At 50.8% G+C, this 23,707-nt stretch overlaps 1 protein-coding gene across 7 annotated transcripts in view; it reads right to left on the reverse strand.

Moving 5' to 3' along the window:
• The window catches only part of PPP1R9A (protein phosphatase 1 regulatory subunit 9A), a 133,777-nt gene extending 118,843 nt beyond the window's left edge, over positions 1–14,934 (reverse strand). For 2 of the 7 annotated variants that reach the window (XM_064167055.1, XM_064167051.1), the window contains exons 1-2: positions 14,480–14,720; positions 11,602–13,264 (exon numbers count right to left, since the gene is read on the reverse strand). In XM_064167055.1, the coding sequence (XP_064023125.1) occupies positions 11,602–13,059 (1,458 nt within the window). In that variant the 5' untranslated portion in view covers positions 13,060–13,264; positions 14,480–14,720. Of the gene's footprint in view, positions 1–11,601; positions 13,265–13,881; positions 14,044–14,479; positions 14,722–14,857 lie in introns of those variants that run through there. The other 5 variants (XM_064167053.1, XM_064167054.1, XM_064167057.1 and 2 more) reach the window with 5 other exon arrangements.
• Positions 14,935–23,707: the final 8,773 nt, after the last annotated feature.

Consider the following 23,707-nt stretch of genomic DNA (forward strand, 5'->3'; position numbering starts at 1 on the left):
GAAATACAGGTAGCTCAGAAAATAAAAGGCTCTGGGTCTGCAGAGTCTGAATAATAAAAGATATTCTTGCAGCATGAAGCAGCATCTCACCCCCCTGAGGTTCTGCACTGAATGCTAAGGCAGGTGGAAACTGCAGAGAGGGACTTAAGAAGTTACAGATGTGCAGAGACTGAAAAGTGCAGCTGGGTGTGCAGGAACACAAGGCCAGTGGCCTCAGAAATGCTGCCTCTACCCTTTCCACTGGCTTTAGCAGATGGAAATACCTGAGTGATCTGACAGGTCTCCTGAATCAACTCTTGCAAGTACAATTACCTTCTGCTCTCACTAGAATCCTTGCTGGATAAGAAAGGAGACTCCTGAGGCACAGCTATGGCTTTGTACCCTTGCATTGCAGCAATCATAGATTCGTTTCAGTTGGAAATGACTTCTAAGATCATTGAGTCCAACCTTCAACATCAGACCACCATGGCCACTGAACTGTGCCCAAAGTGCCACATGCACAGGTTTCTTGAGTGCCTCCAGAGATGAGGACTCCATCACCTCCCTGGGTAGCCTGTGCCAATGCCTAACCACTCCTTCAGTACAGAGTTTTTTCATCCTGTGCAATCTAAACCTCCCCTGGCACAATTTCAGGCTACTTCCTCTTGTCCTGTCACTTGATAGTAGGCAGAAGAGTTCAAACAAGCCCCACCTCACTCCAACCTCCTTTCAGGAGTTGCAGAGAGCAATGAGGTCTCCCTTCAGCCTCCTCTTCTCGAGGCCAAACACTCTTGAGAAGAGATGTCAGATGTTTCTTCCTAATAGATTATTTGTGGCCTGGAAGTTCAACAGCGCTGAAGGAAACTCCTTCACAGACTTAGCAGAGACTGTCAGACCACAGAGCAGTCTGTTAGGAGCACAGGAACAGTGTCTGCTATTATGATTCTTTAAGGTGGAAAATGCTCAATTCCACCTTAAAAGTGGAACCCTGCTCCTTAGCCTTCAGGTGCTTTCCTTTATGACTATACCAGAGAAGCAATTATGCTTTTTCAGGCTTTGTCATCCCTCAGTGAGCAAAATAAATGTGCTAAGTCCCTTTTTTTATGATAGAATTAACCAAGAAAAAGACAGATAAGAGCAGCAAGTCACCACAGCTCTTCCTGCAAACTCCCTCTCCACAAGCAGAAGCCACCAGGCACGTTCCAGATGAAGCCTCCAGAGTGAGTTATAAATCGCCACTCACCATTCCCCACCACTACCAAACCATTTAGCTTCATGCATCTAGAATGCCATTTGCCTTGCTGACAGCTGCAGGGCACAGCAGGTTGCTGCTGCCATGCTGCAGGAGCAAGGCAGAGTGGCCTTCTCCTCTGCCATCCCCTAGGAATGAGTCGCTGGCTTACAGTGAAGCTTCTTGGCTCACAAACCCATCCCCACTACCTCGAGCCTCCCCAGCCAACCCAGATTCCACTGGAATCCTGTGCCAGGAGAAGGCTTCCCCACGTCCCAGCAGCAGCTCATGTCACGAGTGTGCTCCAACTTGCTGAGGCCAAGCTCCTGAAATTTTTCACAAGGTTTTCTGTCCTACCAAAGGCAGACACTGATCCCACCTGACATATGCTGCGTCTCATCCATCCACCCAGCCGCACAGATCTCGCTCTTCCCTTGGCCTCTCTGCCTCTGATTACTTCTGAAAGGATTTTTTGCCTATTATGTTGCTATTGAACTATATATGGATAATTTCCCAGCTGCCAGAGGCATCTCTTATTTTCTGAAACAACAGTGACTGCTATTTGCTCTTCTGCAGTTAAATACCAACTGCATTTTGAGAGTGCTCTCTTTGCTTTCAGATGTTTGCTATACGACTTTCTCAAACACAGCTTCTCTCACCCAGTCCCCTAGAAACTTGAGCCCTGGGAACTTCCAAAATTCATCTTCATCACTCTATCAGAATTTCCATTCTTTGTGTTTGCTCCTCTCTTAATCCTGATCCCAGGTTCAAGATAGAAGCATCAAGTTGAACCAGGAAATCATTTTGGTTGGAGAAGACCTTTAAGATCACCCAGTCTGACCACTCCCTAACTCTACCAAGGCTGGGGCTAAATCATGGCCATTAGCACCACATCTCTGCCTCTTGGAAACACCTCCAGGGATGGGGATTCAACCACCTCCCTGGGCAGCCTGTGCCAGGCTTTGAGAACTCTTTCAGTCAAGAAGCTTCCTCTAATCTCCAAACAAAAACTCCTCTGGTGCAACTCGAGGCCATTTCCTTTCATCCTATCGCTTAGAATGATAAAATTAACCAGATTGGAAGGGACCTCCGAGCTCAGCCAGTCCAACCTAGCATCCAGCCCTGGCCAAGCAACCAGACCATGGCACTAAGTGCCCCAGCCAGGCTTGGCTTCAACACCTCCAGGCACGGCGACTCCACCACCTCCCTGGGCAGCCCATTCCAATGCCAATCACTCTCTCTGACAACAACTTCCTCCTCACATCCAGCCTAGACCTCCCCTGGCACAGCTTGAGGCTGTGTCCCCTTCTTCTGTCCCTGCTTGCCTGGCAGCAGAGCCCAGCCCCACCTGGCTACAGCCTCCCTGCAGGGAGCTATAGACAGCAATGAGCTCTGCCCTGAGCCTCCTCTGCTGCAGGCTGCACCCCCCCAGCTCCCTCAGCCTCTCCTCACAGGGCTCTGCTCCAGGCCCCTCCCCAGCCTTGCTGCCCTGCTCTCAACACCTTCCAGCACCTCAGCATCTCTCTTGAATTGAGGAGCCCAGAACTGGACACAGCACTCAAGGTGTGGCCTGAGCAGTGCTGAGCACAGGGCCAGAAGAACCTCCCTTGTCCTGCTGCCCACACTGCTCCTGAGCCAGCCCAGGATGCCATTGGCTCTGCTGCCCACCTGGGCACTGCTGCCTCCTCTGCAGCTCCTCTCTCCCAGCACCCCCAGGTCCCTCTCTGCCTGGCTGCTCTCAGCCACTCTGGCCCCAGCCTGTAGTGCTGCTTGGAGTGGTTGTGGCCAAAGTGCAGAACCCTGCACTTGGCCTTGTTCAATCTCATCCCCTTGGCCTCTGCCCACCCATGCAGCCTGGCCAGGTCCCTCTGCAGGGCTCTCACACTTGTTACTCGGGAGAAGAGATCAACACCATTAAGAAAAAAGTGCAATCAAAGAGCAGGTCCCAGCAACACTCCATCTACCCTACCACCAGAACACAGAACCTGGTTTTACATCATTAACTCTAACAAACAGAGCTAATACCACAAGCCTTGCAGCTATTTTATTACTCCTCAAGTCCACAGCATTGCCCATATTTCACAACACCCGCAAAATGTAGGAGGTGATTTTATGTAGCAGAATAATCCACACTTCAAGCTGCCCATGCAGAGGCTCAACATGTCAAACTACTTCATGAGTTGAGATTAATGAAATTAATTAACCACCTTGCTGCTCATTTCACACAAGTCAAACACCAGCATAAAGGTTTAGTGATTTATTCAACATTAAAGGGGATGGAGTCTAAGCCTGCTTAATACCACTATGCTTAATAACAGTGTCATGCTTTAGCCACAGCTGCCATGTTGGAAAGCAGAGCATGGACACAGGAGCTAGAGAACCAGACTGAAGGAAGAGAAACTATTCTTACAGTCATTTCAGCAGCAAACTCTGCATGGTCAGTTGTTTAAATGAAACTTCCTCTCCCCAGGCTGAGTGTTTCTTTAGCCCATGGCCATAACTGCTGAGTGAGCCCTCCCTGGCCTTTCTTTCAACCCTCAAGTCCTTCACTGTATTTTCTCCTCCCTGTCTCACCAGACAGGTGCCCTTCAACCACAACAGGATCCAAACTGGTTCACCAACACCAGGTAAACACCAAACTAAGCACTGAATCAGGCAAGCACTGGAACCTGCAAATGCTTCCAGCATACTTTATTTTCATGTTTTCCAGTTAAAAAAGAATTCTGTTTGAGAAGGTAGAAGTTTCCAAAATAATTACAGTGTCAGATTCTTTCAGATCCTTTCTTCCCCATTATTAACACTGCTGAATATATTTGACTGAGAGAAGCAAGGAACACCTCAAAGAAAGACTTCTCCCTTCAGCTGGTTTTTAGCAAGAAAACCTCACCACAGGGTTCCTAACCAATTTTCAAGCAACTCCAGACTCACAGAATCAGAGAATGAGAGACTCACAGGGTCTGGAAAGGACCTCAAAAGATCATCTAAGTCCAACCCCCCTGCCAGAGCAGGATCACCTGTACCAGATCACACAGGAACATGTCCAGGTGGCATTCAGATTCTGGACTTCATTGCTCAGCACACCACTTGTAAAACCTCTTCGAAGTCTCACTATATCAAAATAACAGAGGGGGAAAGAAGCACAACTCCCAATTCCTGAAGACCACTTGAAAAGAACACTCCTGGAGAAGCGAATTGCTGAAGGCTGTAAGATTCAGTCAAGCTGCCTGGCAGAAGAAAGGAAGAACCTGAGGCCACATCACTAGAGATCATAATCCCTTCCCAGGGAACTAGCTGAAGCACAGAAGAGCCATTAGCTACATCCTGTTAGCCCAAAACTCAGAGAGGCCTGTCTGGAGGTGCCTTCGCCACCCTTGTGCCTGTAGGAAGCTTTATGGAACCCTGAGAACTGCAGCAGCAGTAGCTTGGGCTGAAGCCTCTCCGTGCACCACGAGCTGCCTGCTGCGCGGTTTGGTCACACTCCCTGCTCCTCTCCAGCTCCTTCGCTGGGTAGGGCCAAGTCAGTGGAGCAGAAGGCTGCAAAAGGAGGCTCAGCAGGAGACACCAATTGCTGCTAACAGCCTTAAATGTTCCAGTGTGTACCCGGTGCCAGCAATATGGCACTGACTGAAGATGCAGCCATCAGCTATCTAGAGAGCAGACATCATGGACTTGGAGAGAGAAGAGAGGAACATCACTCCATCCAGAATAGATGAAGCATGGCTCAAAAATAACTGTGATTTGAACAATTAATTTCCATTTGCTAGGGTGTGGACAACCATGAGCTAATGAATTTTGCACTCCTAGCAAACCTTGTCCAATTAGGCCACAATTTTTGGGAAGCAGCATGTAGCCCAGCCCTCAGGAGACCCTGCAAAACTCAACAAAAGCCTAATAAACCCCAGAGTTTCTGCCTTTTTTTGTCCATAAAAAGTACCCCTGAGCAAAGCAGGGCGGGGTTTTCCTTCACCATGTTTATGTAAGCTGTTTCATAAAATCATAAAATCATTTGGGCTGGAAAAAACCTCAAAGAACTTTGAGTCCAACCATCAACCTAAGACCACCACAACCACTAAACCACAGAATCACAGAAATGTTTTGGTTGGAAAAGACCTCTAAAAGCTTTGAGTCCAACAATCAACCTAAGACCACCATGACCACTAAACCACAGAATCACAGAAATGTTCTGGTTGGAAAAGACCTCAAAGAGCTTTGAGCCCAACCATCAATCTAAGACCACCATGACCATTACACCACATCCCAAAGTGCCTTGGGGAGTTTCAGTTCCACCCCTGAGTAGCAAGACAGAGGCCAGAGCTGACACAGGCCACTATATCACAACAGAAACACTAATACCAACTGCAGACCTGCATGCCTATCACCACTCTCAAGCCCACCTCTACTAACAGCATCGACTCCTGGGCCCTTCTAGGCTGTTTTGCACTGAACAACACCAAGCTGACCTAAGCTCTCACAGACATGGGCAACTGCTCACCTTAATGATGCCACACTCTAAATACCTAAGAACCCTCCATGCCTGCAAAAGCCCCTGGGCAGCCACATGTTCCTAAAAGGGACTTTGAACTGAGATGAGATCTGCAAAGATATCCCATAATCCCAGAGCAGAGTAAATGGCCCATGCAGCAGGGGAGCTGTGATACTGGAATTACAAGCTGTAAAGGAATTTCCTCAAGAGGAGCATGGCCAGTAGGGCAAGAGAGGGGATTCTGCCCCCATGGGCACCTCCAATCCTGCCTCCAGTGCTGGTGTTCCCAGCAGAAGGACACAATGCTGCCAGAGTGAGGCCAGAGGAAGCCACAAAGATGATCCAAAGGCTAGAGCACCTCTGCTGTGAGGACAGGCTGAGATAGCTGGGGGTGGTCAGCCTGGAGAAGACTTTGGGGGGACCTCAGAGCTGCCTGCCTATAGCTGAAGGGATCCTACAGGAAGGCTGCAGAGCATCTAGCAATAGGACAAAGGGGAATGGTTGGAAGCTGAGGGAGAGTAGGGTTAGACTGGATCTCAGGAAGTAGTACGACGGTGGCAAGACTCTGGAATAGGTTGCCCGTGAGGTTGTGACTGCCTCCACCCTCAGTTGTTCAAGGCCAGGCTGGAGAGGCCTCGAGCAGCCAAGTCTACTTAAGAAGCATCCCTGTCCACGGCAGGGAGGCTGGAGCAAATGATCTTTAAGGTCTCTTTCAATCTAAGCCATTCTACAATTCCTTTGTCTCTTGATGTGAGCCCTTATGAGTTTCTCAGTAACTGGGCCTTTTCCCTACCTGGGAGATGAGCAGAAGTCAATCTTTATCAGCTTGATGAGTAAGATTCCATTTACTCATCCTTCTGTCCATACTTCATTACTTCTCATGGACCATAGCATGTCCCCTGAAGGGACAGAAAAGATTCTCCTCGGTTAGAACTGAAAGCTCTTTGCTCTTCCGACTCAGCACTCTGCTCATTTACTTCTCACACCTCTGCCTAAAAAATATCACTTGGAAAAAATTCTCTTAAAAAAAAAAAGAGTTCTAAGAGGTTTATCTAAACCTGTTGGAAGCCTTTCAAGTAACAATTGATGTCTATAAGCACTCACTCATTTCACAGGTCTCACATTCAAATGCCATTTTTGCTATTGCAGAGCTCACCTCTAGGAAAGCAGAGCTGCAGTGCTGTGAAATCAGTGCTGAACATCTATAGTTTGGGTTGGACTTTTCACAGTTGTTTAGCAGAGCAGTTAAGTATAAATTGCTCCAATTTAATCAAGAGAAAGCAGTTTTGCACAGTTCAGAAGATGCTCCTGCATTGCTCTGTCTTTTTGCTTTCTCAGTTATGCAATGCAGGAGCTGATGCTCAAGAAACTATTAACAAAACCATTTATGCCTAGAAAGTTGCCTAGAACAGAAACATTCTGAACTAGTTGCTGTCAGCAAGCTTCATCCTCACCCAACAGGGGGGTACAGGAGCAATCAGGTAGGTTTGCCCACTAGCAGGTCACAGAATGGCTTAGGTTGCAAAGGACCCCCAAAAGTCACCTTGTCCAAGCCCTTGCAGTCAGCAGGGACACCTCCAACTAGATCGATCTGCTCAAGGCCCCTTCAAGTTTGATCTTGAATGTCTCCAGGGCTGGGGCCTCAACCACATCTCTGAGCAAGCAGTATTTCACCACTCTCACCACACAGAACTTCCTCCTCATGTCCAACCTACATCTGCCCTGCTCCAGTTTCAAACCACTGCCCCTCATTCTATCACTACAAGCCTTTCTGAACAGTCTCTCCCCAGCCTTTCTGCAGGTCCCCTGAAATGCAGGCATAAGGTCTCCCCAGAGCCTTCTCCATGCTGAACACCCCTGGCTGCCTCAGCCTGTCCTCGCAGCAGAGCTGCTCCAGCCTCCTGATCATTTCTGTGGCCCTCTTCTGGACCTGCTCCCATCAGGTCCATGTCCTTCTTGTCTGAGAGCCCCAGAGATGGAGAGAATACTCAGGGAGAGGTCTCAGAGTAGAGTGGCAGTCACTTCTCAACCTCTCCTGACCATGAGCATGAACCTGATGAACCCCTTGACTCCCCTTGCCCTCTGCACTGCTCATCGACACCTCTCTGCTGGGCAGGAACTGCTTGCCAGAGCCAAACTGGCAGCACTGGCAGAGAGGCAGCACAGGAGTCCACAGATCTGAAAGCCTTCAAGGTTCCACCCTGAAACTCTCCAGCAGCCCTTCCCGAGTCACTGCCTGCAGTGGCATGGCTGAGCAGTGACCTGATGGCGCTGGCAGCCTGCCCAGGGTTACGCCGCTTGATGCTGCCAAGGAAGTATGGGAGGGTGGCAGAGAGATGGGAGGAAGGCTTGGGAAGCTGCTTTTATAGAAGCATAGAATGGGTTAGGTTGGAAGGGACTTCAAAGATCATCTTGTTCCAACCCTCTCCCACTACAACAGGTTGCTCAAGGCCTCACCTAACCTGGCCTTCAACACCTCCAGGGAGGTTGTGGAGCATAGAATCACCTGTGAGGGTAGTGAGACACTGGCACAGGTTGCCCAAGGAGGCTGTGGAGCACAGAATCACCCAATGTGATCAAAGATTGGGTGATTCTGTGCTCCACAACCTCCCTGAAGGTGTACAAGGTCAGGTTGGATGAGGCCTTGAGCGACCTGTTCTAGTGGGAGATATTCCTGCCTATGCCATGGGATCGGAACTGGATGAGTATTGAGGTCCCTTCCAACCTAAACCATTCCGTGATTCTGTTTCCTTTCCATGCCACAATAAAGATGCTAATATAATTAACACAGCGATTCCTTCACTTTGGATAAGCCTCTTCAGAGAGCTTTCTGCTTAAAACCATGACAAATGTACTCTTTTATTATGTACACAAATGACTTATAGAGCATTCTCCTGGTGGCCTGCTATTATTACTTGCTAGTATGTAATCTGGAATGAACAGAGCATGAAAAACTGGAGAAGAAAAGAAAAAAACCATAACTAAATAACTAAGAGAATAGTCTCTATTGGCATGACAGCACGATTCAGACAGATGACAGCAGTGCACTGAAGTAAGGATGCCACTGCTTAGCTCTTTTAAATCAGAGACAGCAGAAAAATCCAAGCTTCTCAAGATCAGTCAAGTCACTTTCTGGATTCCTACCTGTTGAGCCCTAACAAGTGTGATAAAATAAGCCTCTGTTTGTAACATCAGGACCTTGCAGAGGAGAGAGATGTTGAGGTGATGGAAGATGTCCAGAGAAGGGCAGCAAGGCTGGGGAGGGGCCTGGAGCAGAGCCCTGTGAGGAGAGGCTGAGGGAGCTGGGGGTGTGCAGCCTGCAGAAGAGGAGGCTCAGGGCAGAGCTCGTTGCTGTCTGCAGCTACCTACAGGGAGATTGTAGCCAGGTGGGGTTGGGCTCTGCTGCCAGGCAAGCAGCAACAGAATGAGGGGACACAACCCTGGACACATCTAGGCTGGATGTTAGGAGGAAGTTGTTGCCAGAGAGGGACTGGCATTGGAATGGGCTGCCCAGGGAGGTGGTGGTGTCACTGTCCCTAGAGGCATTCAAGCAAAGCCTGGCTGGGGCACTTGGTGCCATGTCTGGTTGACTGGACAGGGCTGGGTGCTAGGTTGGACTGGCTGAGCTTGGAGGTCTCTTCCAACCTGCTTGATTCTATGATCATTTCTTTTCCTGCAGCCTGAGGAATCACACAGTCACAGAATGCCAGGTTGGAAAGGACCCCAAGGACCCTCTGGTCCAGCCCTTGTAGGTGATAGTGGAGTTGAAACAAGCTGGCCCAGCACTCTGTCAAGTTCTATCTTGAACCTGAGCTGTGCAGGGGAATCCACTGCCTCCCCTGGGACATGATTCCAGTATCCAACTGTGAAAAATTTTCTTCTGGAGTCCACTCAGACTCTCCCCAGCAGTAACTTGTACCCATTGCCCTGTGTCTTCTCCGTGTGAGGAAGAAGGTGGACACACTCCCCACACCCCAATTTCCATAATCCTTTGTACTACAACCTTTTTCTGCTTTATTAAAAGAAAAGGAAAACCAAGTAGATAAATTCTGGGAATAATCCAGAGGGAGCACACAGAGTGAATTTTTGGTGCCTGACGCAAGCCTGAACAAAATCCTAACACAACAAAACAAAAACAATAATAAAACCTCCTTTCTCTTGGCCTGGAGTGCTTTGTTTGGGTGTTACAAACGGCCTTCCCAAAGCATGAAGGACACAAGGTCGCTTCCTCTCTCTCCACCCTTCAACAAACAGATGTGAAAGCCTCCTTGCTTCAGTCAGATGAAAACGTCCTGGTGCAAATACCCACTCCAGGCTCCATTTAACCCGCAGGGGGTGTGAAGACTCATTTGGCTGCTCACATCACTTCAAGCTTGACAGGGAAAACTTCTGTTCGTTGATGGAGCACTTTCCCTTGCTAACCTCACAGCCTGGAAATCCAGGCAACTCCAATTACAGACTCCAAAGCTGGAAAACGTTTAGATTGTGAGCGTTCCACCGGATATGGCTGCTTCAAGAGGCATTCCTGGAAAAAAAACTAGGGGTTTGGATCGGCCACTTGAGCCCAGGGGCACTACCAACTTGGAATAAAACACAGACTTAATTCTGAGACCCAGCAGTGACAAGCCGGTACAAAACACAATGAGTTGCTCCTCTCTGAACTGAAAGTACCCACAACAACAGCTCTCAGCTCAAGGCACTGAAAAACGAACCGACAAGAAGATGTTCATTCATGGAATCACAGAACGGCTTAGATTGGAAGGGACCTTAGAGCTCACCTGCTCCAACCTTCCTGCCGTGGGCAGGGACACCTCTCAACTAGGCTCAGCTGCTCAAGGCCTCATCCAGCCTGGCCTTGAACATCCCCAGGCAGGAGGCTGCCACGGCCTCCCCATCCAGCCTATTCCAGAGTCTCTCCACCCTTGACCTGCTTCCTAAGATCCAGTCTGAACCTACTCTCCCTCAGCTTTTTGTCCTGTTGCTAGACACCCTTATGAAAAGTTCCTCTGCAGCCTTCCTGTTAGGATCTCTTTAGGTATTGGCAGGCAGCTCTGAGGACCCCCTGGAGGCTTCTCTTCCCCAGGCTGAACACCCCCAGCTCCCTCAGCCTACCCTCACAGCCCTTGGATCATCTCTGTGGCCCTTCTCTGGACTCATTCCAGCAGCTCTTCTTATGCTGGGGACATGAGAACTGGAGGCAGGATAAGAGGAGCAGAGCAAAGGGGCAGAATCCCCTCCCTTTCACTGCTGCCCACACTCCTCTGGCTGCAGCCCAGCACACAGCTGCTTTCTGGGCTGCATGAGGGCACCACTGGCTCACGGTGAGCTTCTCATCAGTCAAGACACAGAAGTCTTTTTACAGCAACTATCAACCCACACCAAACCCTGTTCAGACACAGAATTATTACCAGGCCTCTACTCCTGAGCCAATCACACTGTGTTTCACGATTTAAGATGTTTAAACACAGGGACTTTAAAGATTAGCTGATGAGAGCTGCAAAAAAAAAAGCCCCTCAGTTCAAAAAGCTGTGATCTCAAAGGAAAAAACATCAACCAGCCCAAAGGCCACCAAATAACCACTTCTACATTTCACCATGTGATTACAGTTAAGTCACAGCAGTCAAAACCCACACACATCAAACCCTCAAGCCTCACCAACCCAGCTGCCATCCAAGATTTCTGCTGCTTTAGCCATCAAGCAGTCTAGGGAATGACACAAGCTTCATCAGAGCTCAGCTTCCTTACTTCATTCAGGGTTACACTCCTTGGCTCACCACCATAAAGCCATGTACTGACAAATCCTCTGCAGCCTTTGCAGAGCCACAATCAGTCAGAACCGACTTCACATAAAGCTGCATTTGGAAACGACCCCCAGCTGCAGAGGCACAACAGAAGGAGACTTAATTACCTTAATTGGAGCACGGCTGAACTGGATCTTTCTGTTGGCTGGGATCTCATCTTCGTCTGGCAATCCATTGATTTCAGAATATTCCATATCAGGCTCGTAACAGTTGTTGTCATCACTGTCATCCTGATCATCCTGCTCCGTGCCCGTCTCTCCCCAGTCAGAGTTGTACCTGGAGCGTACGCGATAGACGCTGTAGTCGGAGTGCATGTACACATGCGAGCCCTGCGAGTTATTGCCATCTTCCTGCGCCTCCTCCTCACCTGCCTCATTGCACTGGCACTCGGCAGCATCCGAAACAGCATTCGTAGCAAAATCACCACCCGAAGCTGCACTCCTTGGTACCTCTGCAGCTTCAGGGCTCTCAGAGACATCCTCTGTGCGTTCCGACCGTTCCTTTGGCCGCGACAAAACCTCTGCCTCTGCTTTTGACGTACTCCTAGCACAGCTGTCTGCAGATCTTTCGCTGTTGATCAAATCCTGCTGATGCGCCGCAGAGCCCTCATGAGAGTCAGCATTTGCCTCTGCACCCCTCTTTATTTCCTCGATTGTTTTTGAACTTGCCAAAGTGCCCGTGGAGGCCTTCTGCCGGGGTGCTGAGGGTGTGCTGCCCTGCTGACAGCTCTCAGGGGGCACCATGCCCACGCTCGGCTTGCCTGAGGGAGACCATGTGCTGCCGTCTTTCAAAGGGCTGAAGCCCTCGAGGTTTGCAGCTGGGGAGGAGATGTTCGTGACAGTGGAGGAGAGGTTCAGAGGGTAGTGCCCGGTCACGGAGTACTCCTCGCTGTTCTCTGACTTGTCGGCAGTGCCCGCGCCGTGCACGTCAGCGTTCTCGAAGACGGCGCTGAGCTGGCTGACGGTGGGAGAGATGCTCTCTGTCCTGGGGCTAAGGCTGTCCAGAGAGTCGGTGCTGCCTCTCTGAGACTTGGAGCTGCACCACTCCTCGGGAAGCTCGTTGGAAACCACCTTCTCTTTCTTTGGAGAACAGCGGTTGGAGCGTCCTGTTTCGTGAGCGTTCCGCTCAAACATCTTCCTGGTTTCCGTAAACTTGGAATAGGAAGGACCATCGTGGAGAGTGTCAAACCTACTGATCCTCTCCGAGACGGAGGACTCCAACCTGACAATGGAGCCATCTGCTTTTTCCACAAACTCTTTGGGCCTGACCCGTCGCTGGGGTGAGGGAGGGCCACCCTTCCCCCTGGACTTGGGGGTAACTCCAGCGCTTTCAGTGGGCTCCATGCCCATCTGCATAAACAAGTTCTTAATCCTATTGACGTTTGAGCCATATTTCCTGCCCCTGCTCTGCGAGGCCTCTCCTTCCTCTTTCGCTTTTTGGTCCCCATCTGATTTGGGTTTGTCAAAGGTGCTTTTCAGCGCCTGGAACTCAGTTCTGTAAGCGTTCCTGTGAGGAGAGGCACTTCGGAGGGTTGATCTTTCTCCTGAAGACTCCGTTTTCATCATGTTTGCTCCAGGAGCGCAAAACCAAGTCACATAGTTTCTGCGGGACCGCTCTCTGTAGCGTGTCTGAGCCTAGGCTGGGCTGGAGGAGCGCTTTCCTCAGGGAGCACTGCGCTGCAGCAGGGCCATGCTCAGCAGGAGACCTAGAGGCAAATAGTCTGGCCAGGCAGTGCCAACGAGGGTGCTGAAGAACAAGGGCTGATTCCACCTGCAAGAGAAAGGAGTGCTTTCTGAATCACACCAGGTACTTCTCTAGGCCACAGTTTCCATTTACTGTTATTTGAAATGCTCACCAAAAAGAGTAAAACCAATAAATAAATAGGATCTAAGGGTGCACAAACTTTTCCAACTGCAGAATCTGCTATCTCCAACAGCACTCCATAGCTACTGATTATCCCATTTTACCATTCGCAAACTACTGCAGCCATGCCACAAACGTGCCTGCAAAGGAACAGCTACCTGACAAGGAAAAGAACATTACTGCTGTGTAATTTCACCCTTTTTAACACAATAAATAAGAATAAGCCCCAAATCAAACCTCTGAGCTGCATCTAATGATAAAACAACTCACGCATGTATGATGGTTCTGCTTCCCTTAAGCGCTGCAAGACCACCTTCGGCCTCGCAGGGAAACGCAGCAGCAGCAGCACCACCAAACATCAGAAACACCATCACAGAACGTTCTTAGAAAGGCAAATTAAGCCGCAGCGGCTCGAGGGAACTGGAAAACCTGCACCCAAACTTAACGTCCTCGGTTGACACAGGGGGAAAAGTGAAATCCAGTTAGAGAAAGTTGCCCCTTGCTAGGGGCAGCTGTTTTAGCACCTGGAAAAGCCTGGAGGTGCCCAAGGAGCAGCTGCAGAAGAAGCCAAGTGCTGAAGCCGCTCCCTCCACCGGCCCCGGGGGGCTCGCTGCGGCCGCCGCGCCGGAGCTCCCCTGCCTCGGTGGCCGCCCCCGGCTCCCGCAGCACCACGAATAGCAGCACACAGCTCCCTAAGAGCCAAATCCCTCTCCCCTCCCGTCCGTTCCTCCTCTCCAGGGCTCCCGCCGCGGCGAGGAAGCCTCATTCTCGGGCGCTGCAACACGCGGTGCCCGTAACCGAGGCGGAGAAGCCAGCCCCGCGCCCCTCCGCGCCCCGCTCCCGCCGACCCGGGGACGCCGATGGCCAAAAGGCCGAGACCCGCTGCTCCTCCCGGCTTGGCAGAAGGCAGTAAACTTCACCGGAGAGGACAGCGCCGGAGCCCCTTCAGCGGCTGCTCCTCGGGCGGCCGCGCCGTGCCGCGCCAGCGGGCTCGGGGCTCCGGGCGGCAACACCTTGCGGCGGGGCAGAACCCTGGCAGCCGTTCGCCGCGGGGCTGGGCCCCGGTAAAACAAAAGCCCGGTGTCAAGGCTGCTCCCCCGCGGAGCGCGCACGCCGCCTTACCCAGCCAGGAACCGCGGCAGGCTCCCCCAGCCTCCCGCCTCAGCGCTGCCCCCGCTCCTCCTCCGGCGCCTCTGTGGAGAGCGGCCGCTGCCGCCGCCCGCCTGACAGGAGGCACCAACCGCCGCGGCGCCTCAACGCCATTGCAGGCAACGGCAGCGGCTGGGGCACCGACACGGCTCCGTGCGCACACACCCGCGGCGGCAGCGCAGGGGAGGAGAACCGCCGCGCCCCGCCGCAGCCGCGCTGCCGCCCGCCGCCCGCCCCTCCGCCGCGGCGCACCCGCCGCGCTCCCTCCGCCGGACGCGCCCCGAGCTGCCGTCGCCACCGCCCGCCGCGGGGCCGCCCGCCGCCGCTGCCGGCGGGTGACAGGTGCCTCACCTCCTCGGCGAGCCGCAGTGGTTCGCTCCGCCGGGGGGGCGAGGGAGGTGGCGAGCCGCGCTCCCGCTGCAGTCCGGCCCCGGGCGGCTGCCGCCGAACGGCGGAGGCTGGGCCCGGCCGCGGCCACGCCGCCTCCGCGCCTGGGCGGCGGGCGAGCTCGCGCTGCTCCTTCGCGGTGCCGGAGCCGAGCCCGCCCTGCCTCCGCCCGCGAACGCCGGTGTCCAGCTGACCCCTGAGGACCGGGCCGGCTCGGCACCCACCCCAGCCCGGGAGGAGGCCCGGCGCCGGGTCCCGCAGCAGGGAAATCCCCCCTCCGGCCGCAGGAAAGCGGGCACACCGGGAGCTCGCTGCAGCTGCAGCCCCAGCGCCTTCCTTCTCTTGCTATGGGACCGTTTGACCCAGCAGTAAGGTGCTGGTAAGGGGCAGACCGCTCAGCTCCGGCCGCTGCCGGCTCTGGAGGAGCGCGATCACCGCCCCAGCGCAACCACTATGCTCTCGTGGGTCGGTTCGCTGGGCCAGCTCGCCCCGAAAAATGGTTGGGCTTTATGCAACGAACAGAAAAACTTAACCGCAGAAGGTGAACTCTCCAGGTAATTTGTCAAACTGGTAATTCCGAGAAGGTAATGACTGTTAATCACATAGCAACACCTCAGCAAAGTTCATTAAACTAATTGCATAAATACCCAGAAAACGGCCCGGGGAGGTAGGCTGCAAGTTCGGGAAGCTAATTTATGCTTCGTAGGGAACCCAGAGAACACGGACTGGAAATGAAGACATAAGGTGCAAGGGTTCACAGGCTTAATTCATTAGCGTTAATGAGAGTGGAGCATGGGTGCTAGCTGCCCTTCCCAGTGTTTGCAGCTGTCGATCTCCAGTTAATCTAATTTACAGCAAGGGTGTGCAGCTCCAGGGGAAAAAAGAAGTCTAAACAACCAGCACACTCGCATCGATGGGCAACCAATCAGTCTTGTAAAGCAAACACCCCAGCACCTTGATAGAGCTGTACCCAAGAAGCTAGCAACAGAAGTGAGGACGCCTCAGCAGTGCTTTTCCCACCAGCAGCAAGAGAATCACCGAACTGTTTTGGAAAAGCCCTTTCAGATCACCCAATCCAAGCATTCTCTGACTCCACCGAGTCTGGTGCTAAACCTCGGCACCACATCTCTGCCACTTTTCAATGCTTCCAGGGATAGGGATCCAAACACCTCCCCGGGCAGCCTGTTCCAGACTTTGAGCTTCTTCTTCCAGCGAAGAAGTTTCTTCTCGTATCCAGTCTATGGCTGCCCGAGGACAGCTGCACAGGAGGAGGCAAAGGGGCTCTGATGCCTGCAGGTCACTGAGCATTGCCATGGCAAAGCACGCCAGCACAGCAGGGAGGGAAGGAGATGGGGCAGCGGTGTAATGAGCGAGGATACAGGCAGCAGCTGAGCTTCAGAAGCAGTTGCAGAAAGCTTCCCTTCTGAGACCGTTTCACAATGGAATGTGGGAACTGCTTCACAGCTGCTCGCAGTGAGAATTCTTACAGGTGATTCCCTGTAGAAGGGCTAAAGCTACTGCAGCTAAGCAGGACTTTGCCTATTAAATGCTAAACACACCAGGTCTGGAGCACTACCTCCTTGGCAGCACCTCTCCATTGGTGTCATTTTGTAGACATGAAGCTGCAAGAACGTTTAAGAGAGCTGCTTGACATTTGAAGATACAAGGAGATGAACTAAGCTTTGATTGTCATTGAGGAAGAAGAGAGACAGCAGAAATAGAAAAGCTGTGTCTCCTTTCAGGCTAAGCATGCAGAGCGGTAGAAAAACATAGCAGGTACCAGATATGTGTCTGGAAGAGTTTTATAATTCACATTAAAAAAAAAAAAAGGACACAGGCAAACATTAAACAATCTGTGAAAAAATGCAACTATTTTGCAGAGGCTAATTTGCATCTAATTATGTAAAGACAATTAGCAAAGGATGCACAACGTTATCTACACAACCACAGCCATAAGTATTAGTAAGTCATTTTGCTAGCAGGAGTTTTGCAACAGGGCCATTTCTGACCCAGCAGATATGTTTCAAACGAGGTACTCATGGAAACGTTTGTATCAGACCAGAGGAAGAGTTGAGGGTGCTGACCACTAGCTGGCTGCAGATGAGCCACTGCGTGCCCAGGTAGCCACGGCAGTCACCAGCATCCTGGCCTGGATCAGGAACAGTGTGAGCAGCAGGAGCAGAGAAGTGATTGTGCTCCTGGAAACAGTACTGGGTTTAGTCCTGGGTTTAGTTTTGGGGCCGTCACTCCAGAAAAGTCATTGAGGGTCTGGAGCTGATCTAGAGAAGCTGGCAAAGGGTGTAGAGAACAAGGCTGGTGAGGAGCAGCTGAGGGAACTGGGATTGTTTAGCCTGGAGAAAAGGAGGCTGAGGGGAGACCTGAAAAGAGGTTGGAGTGTGGTGGGTGTTGGTCTCTTCTCCCTAGTAACTAGTGATAGAACAAGAGGAAGCAGCTTCAAGTGGCACCAGGTTTAGGTTAGAGATTAGATCAAACTTCTTGACTGAAAGGGTTCTCAAACCCTGGCACAGGTTGCCCAGGGAGACAGTTGAATCCCCACCCTTGGAGGTGTATCAAAGAGGCTGAGGGATGTGGTTTAACCCTGGAGTTAGAGAAGGATTGGACTGGATGATCTTAAGGGTCTTCGCCAAGCAAAGGGATTCTCTGGTTCCTTCGTGGCAGAGCAGCACAAGTGATCTCTGTATGGTACTGTAGTAGAGAGGAAGGAAATGAGCTGACTCACTGATGCTGATAGGAGCACACAACAAATTGCCAGTTTCCCACAAGGAGAAATATATTACATCTCTGTTCTCCTTAAAGGTGTTTAAGTGGACAGCAGACACTCCAGCAGGCAATACTCCACTTTGACACAATCTGATGCAAAGTATTTGGGGTATTTTCACATTCTTTCACTACCACTTTAGGTTCAGAACAACTGAGATTGCCAAGCAATAGGACAGGGGGAAATGGTTTGAAGTTGAGGCAGAGAAGGCTTAGACTGGATCTTAGGAAGAGGTTCTTCAGTACCAGGGTAGTGACACTCTGGAACAGGTTGCCCAGGGAGGCTGTGGCTGCCTCCTGCCTGGGGGTGTTCAAGGCCAGGCTGGTTGAGGCTCTGGTTCAGAGGCATCCCTGCCCACGGCAGAGGGGTTGGAGTAGATGGGGCTCTTCAACCTGGAGAATAAAAGGCTTTGAGGAGACCTTGGAGTGGCCTTCCAGTATCAGAAGGGGGCCTACAGGAAGGCTGAGGAGAGACTATGTAATGACAGGACAAGGAGGAACGGGTTTAAAGTGGTAGAGGGGAAGAAATTGGGAAGAAATTCTTTCCAGTGAGGGTGGTGAGACACTGGCACAGGTTGCCCAGGGAGGTTGTGGATCTTTGATCACATTGGGTGATTCTGTGCTCCACAACCTCCCTGGAGGTGTTCAAGGCCAGGTTGCATGAGTCCTTGAGCGACCTGTTCTAGTGGGAGGTGTCCCTGCCTATGGCACAGAAGGGTTGGAACTGGATGAGCTTTGAGGATCCTTCCAACCTAATCTGTTCTATGATTCTCTGAGATCCCTCCCAACCTAAGCCATTCTGTGATGATTCTATGATCCAATGAAACCCTTGGCAATTTTGGCTGCACAACCAAAAGATGCTTGGACCTTATTTAGGGGTTCAGCTTTTGTCACCAACACCCAAACTTAGTAATCACAAAACCTTCTCTATCTCCAGCCTTATTTCCCCAGTGCTCATGTTAAAGACCATTATTATAGGCCCTGGGCTAATTGGTTGTGCTTTGTTTCATTTGGTGTGTCACTCCTCAGGACAGGCTCTTCAGAAGTGAGCATGGCCATGGAGCTAGCTCTGAAGATGTGAATTGTGTGTCCTTTCACATTTTCAGTACTTCTGTGACAATCCCTTTGACTAGGAAGGTATTTTTAGGCTCTGCTAAAGCATGATTGACATTTCTGTTAATTCCTCAGCAGCATTAAATGGCTGCACAGCACACTTTAGGGAAGATAAGAGACCAAGGGCCTCCTGATTATGTTAGTATCAATGGAGAGGAACTTGAGTGAAGTTAGGGAATTACTCTGCTTCCTAACCAATGGGAAATGTGAATCTTTCCAGCCTCACAGTTGCACATGATAGAGTATGGCTGTCACTTCACTTGCACTGGAGGTGCAGCTCCATTCAAACCACTCTGAATTCACACATATGACAGGGAGAGAGACCCGGCTTGTTTAACCTGACAGCATCACTTCAGATTATACTCACTAGCATCTAAAACCAGCTTTGATACCTCCCTCCAAACACTGGCTATAACTCATGTTCTGCTTGTTCTAGATGCACAAAGTGTGTTTATTTACAAACATCACTATTTGGATGTCACTGATGGGGCTGTTCAGCCTGGAGAAGGGCTTCGGTGAGACCTTAGAGTGGCCTTACAGTACCTGAAGGGGGATACAAGAAAGCAAGGGATGGACTTTTTACAGGGGCTTGTAGTGATAGGATGAAAGGGAATGGATTGAAGCTTGAGGAGGGCAGATTTAGACTGAGATTAGGAAGAAATTCTTTGCAGTGAGTGTGGTGAGACACTGGTACAGGTTGCCAGGGAGGTCTTGGATGCCCCCTCCCTGGAGATGTTCCAGGCTAGGCTGGATGAGGCCTTGAGCAAGCTGGGCTAGTGGAAGGTGTCCCTGCTGACTGCACAGGGGGTTGGAACTGGATGATCTTCAAGGTCCCTTCTAACATAAACCATTCTGTGAATCTGTGCTGGGTTGGTTTGAGTCACTTCTGTGCTCCTGAAGTTTCAGGCAGAGGTTTATTTGTGCGGCAGAGCAGCAGTGCCAGTTTCCCCAGCTGGCTCAGGCAAAAGCAGAAATGCCATTCCATCGTGTCTCCTGTCAGTGTCTTTCAAGTCTTGCAAGATAACATCTCTATGTACACATACAAATGGAAACTATTTACCTATTGTGTCTCTGGCTAAGCCTCTACCTGCTGTCACCTGCTGTCCTACCAAACCACTGCTGGGGAGGAGGTTTTCCTTCCTCGCCTATCACAACACAAACAGAACTGAGTTCATTCATTCTTATGATACAACCCAGTTGAAAGAAAAAGGTCTTGTCTGAACAAGATACATACATTTTGGCAGACAAGGAGCATTCCAGTTGGGGTTCCCCTGTACTAAAGCAGCAGGAGACAAAAATAAACAGCAAACAAGCTGTAACAGTCATAGAATCACAGAACGGTTTACACTGCAGAGTATCTTTCAGATCTTTGAGCCCAAGCACTAATCTAACACTACCAAGTCAGCTGCTAAACCACATCCCTTAGCTCCACATCAGCCACCTCCCTGGGCAGCCTGTTCCTGTTGAGAACCCTTTCACTGAACAAGTTTCTTCTAAAACCCAACCTAGAGGTTGGGTGCCCTTGGGGCTGCTTGAGGCCATTTTCCTTCATCCTACCACTTGTTACGAGGGAAAAGAGACCAACACACACCAACCTCTTCTCAGAGTCTTTTCTCCAGTGTAAACACCCCCAGCTCCCTCAGCTGCTGCTCACTAGCCCTGTTCTCCAGACCCCTCACCAGCCTCATTGCCCTTCTCTGGACCCCCTCCAGTACTCAATGTCCTTCTTGGACTGACAGTCTCAAACCTGAATCCAGGACTCAAAGTGAGGCCTCACTAATGCAAAGTCCAGGGACATAATCTCTTTCCTGCTCCTACTGGCCAAACTATTCCTGATCCAAGCCAGGATGCTGGTGGCCTTCTTGGCCACCTGAGCACACTACAGGCTTGTCTTCACCTATCTCTCAAGCAACACCCCGAGGTCTTTCTCTGCTGGACAGCTTTCCAGCCACTCCAAGCCTGGAGTGTTGCAAGGGGCTGTTGTGACCTAAGTGCAGGACCCAGCACTTGGCCTTGGTGGACCTCATCCCATTGCCCTTGCCCATCAGTCCAGCCTATTTAGCTCCCTCTGTAGAGCTTTTCTACCCTTAGGAGAACAAACTCCCACCAAACTTGGTGTTGCCTGCAGACTTACTGAACATGCCCTGGATCAGATCACTGATAAAGACACTAAGAACTGCACACAGTGCTGAGCCCTGGGGCACACCAGCAGCTGGGTAGAACTCCATTAAGCACAACCAGCTGGTAACCTTTGGTTTCAAACATTAGCAATCTGGGAGTGCAGCAAGTGGTAATTCTTTTCTATCGGAAGCCATTAACAGTCAAAACCAGGAGCTCATTAATAGCACTGATTTGGCAACTTCAGAAGTCTGTGCTGTTTTCACACAGAACATGTCACATTGCTTGAAAGCTCAAGAATAGCATCCAAAAAAAAAAAAAAAAAAAAAAAAAAAAGAAGAACTTTGTCCTGAAAGATGTCAGAAATTCTCTGCTAATGATAACAAAAGTGCCTGCTGGTGCAGTTCAGCAGAAAGACAAATATTAGCAGGATGAAGGCCTCAGCTCAGACTAGTAGCAGCCTCTTCTCAGTAACAGTGAGGAGACTATCCCAGCCATTCTCTAACATCCTGCTTGTAAATTATCCAAGGAGTGTCTAGAGTAAAGGAGACTTTTCAGAAAGGGCAGATAGGAGTTGCTCTACATGCAGCTAGTGGCACTGAAGAAGTGGCTTTAGCTCCAGGACAAGCTAGAAATGCTAAGGATGCTCAGAAGGGCTGTGGATTTCACACAGCTTTCTCTCATGGGCACACAACACTGAATTTATAGCACAACACACACACTGTCAGTTACCAGCCTAGCCAGAGTGAAGTCAGATATTGCAGAAAAGCTATCTCCTGGGAAAAGACTTCAGGCTGGATGGGTGGGCAGAGGCCAGTGGGATGAGATTGAACAAGGTCAAGTGCAGGATCCTGCACTTTGGCCACAACAACCCCAAGCATCACTACAGGCTGGGGACAGAGTGGCTGAGAGCAGCCAGGAAGAAAGGGACTTGGGGGTGTTGCTAGAGAGTAGCTGAACAGGAGCCAGCAGTGTGCCCAGGTGGGCAGCAGAGCCAATGGCATCCTGGGCTGGCACAGGAGCAGTGTGGGCAGCAGGACAAGGGAGGTTCTTCTACCCCTGTGCTCAGCACTGCTCAGGACACACCTTGAGTGCTGTGTCCAGTTCTGGGCTCCTCAATTCAAGAGAGATGTTGAGGTGCTGGAAGGTGTCCACAGGAGGGCGACAAAGCTGTGAGCGGCCTGGAGCACAGCCCTGTGAGGAGAGGCTGAGGGAGCTGGGGGGGTGCAGCCTGCAGCAGAGGAGGCTCAGGGCAGAGCTCATTGCTGTCTACAGCTACCTGAAGGGAGGCTGTAGCCAGGTGGGGTTGGGCTCTGCTGCCAGGCAGCCAGCAACAGAACAAGGGGACACAGCCTCAAGCTGTGCCAGGGGAGGTCCAGGGTAGATGTTAGGAGGAAGTTTTTTGCCAGAAAGAGTGATTGTCATTGGAATGGGCTGCCCAGGGAGGTGGTGGACTTGCCGTGCCTGGAGGTGTTGAAGCCAAGTCTGGATGAGGCACTTAGTGCCATGGTCTAGATGACTGGCTAGGGCTGGGTGCTAGGTTGGACTGGCTGAGCTTGGAGGTCTCTTCCACCCTGATTGATTCTATGATTCCAAGCAGGCTGCCTCATAGCCTTCTAGAGGCAAACATACCCAAATCAGTGACTGGGAAGTGATGATGCAGAACTAAGAAAAAAAAGGGTGCAGAATTTCACCTTTTTTACCAACAGCTTTGCTTAGAGTCAGCTGTCACTGTAAAATTCTTTATAAAGAGACCACACAAGTAGTTTTTCCTCTGTATTTTGTTGGCATTGTCCTTTATAACACACCTCCCAAAAATGAGTAACCTCTCCTCCAAGCACTATCTCTTAATCTAAGAAGAATGGATGTAAAGAAGTGGGGAAGAGAGGGCTGGACTGAAGAGGCAGGAAGGAAAGTGAACTTGCAGAGACCTAAGCTGGATCAGACCAACTCTCCAGCAGCCTGCATTAGTATTGTGCTGTGCCATGTGAAAGAGAAAACAGTGTTTAGCAATTGACGGTGAGGAGGTGGAGGCAGAAGGGAAATACAGATGGGTACAAAACTGCCAACAACCTGTCAGATCTGAGAAGAGGGAAGTTGTGAGTGCATGAGGAGCAGAAGAACTTGACCTTTTTCATTTGTCCATGTTGGCTGTAGTGGAACTATCAGAGAGAGAATAAAATGACACAGGATAAGGTAGCTGCATGTGTTCATGCTTCCATACAGGCAGCTTCAAGAGCCCCACTAATGCCTTGACTAAGATGATGAAAAGCAGGCCAGCAAGCAATGGCACATGAACAGTAACATACTGGAATGCATCATGTAGTAGCTGGTAAGAGTCCTAGAATCAGAGAATCAAGCAGGTTGGAAAAGACCTCCAAGCTCAGCCAGTCCAACCTAGCACCCAGCCCTGGCCAGTCAACCAGACCACGGCACTAAGTGCCCCAGCCAGGCACTTCAACGCCTCCAGGCACAGCCACTCCACCACCTCCCTGGGCAGCCCATTCCAATGCCAATCACTCTCCCTGTGATGTGATGTAGACTCCAATAAAAAGAAAGGATAAAGCTACATCTATTTATAGCTCCAGACACCTAGACAGAAGCTCTATCTAAAGCATGAATCCTCTCTGCAGTCTCTTACTTTCCTACCAAGCATGAAATTACTGCCTCTGGTTTGGGTAGCTTGTATGGCCCAGACACCACCAAATCAGCTGCAGAAAGTCCCAGATGTAGGTAGAGTTTTGCTTTGTACTTCAGGAGCTTCAGCCTGTCTCTTATTTGGAACAGAGAAAGAAGTTTTTTAAA

Source organism: Pogoniulus pusillus, chromosome 28 (genome assembly GCF_015220805.1).
Source record: "Pogoniulus pusillus isolate bPogPus1 chromosome 28, bPogPus1.pri, whole genome shotgun sequence".
NCBI lineage: Eukaryota > Metazoa > Chordata > Aves > Piciformes > Lybiidae > Pogoniulus > Pogoniulus pusillus.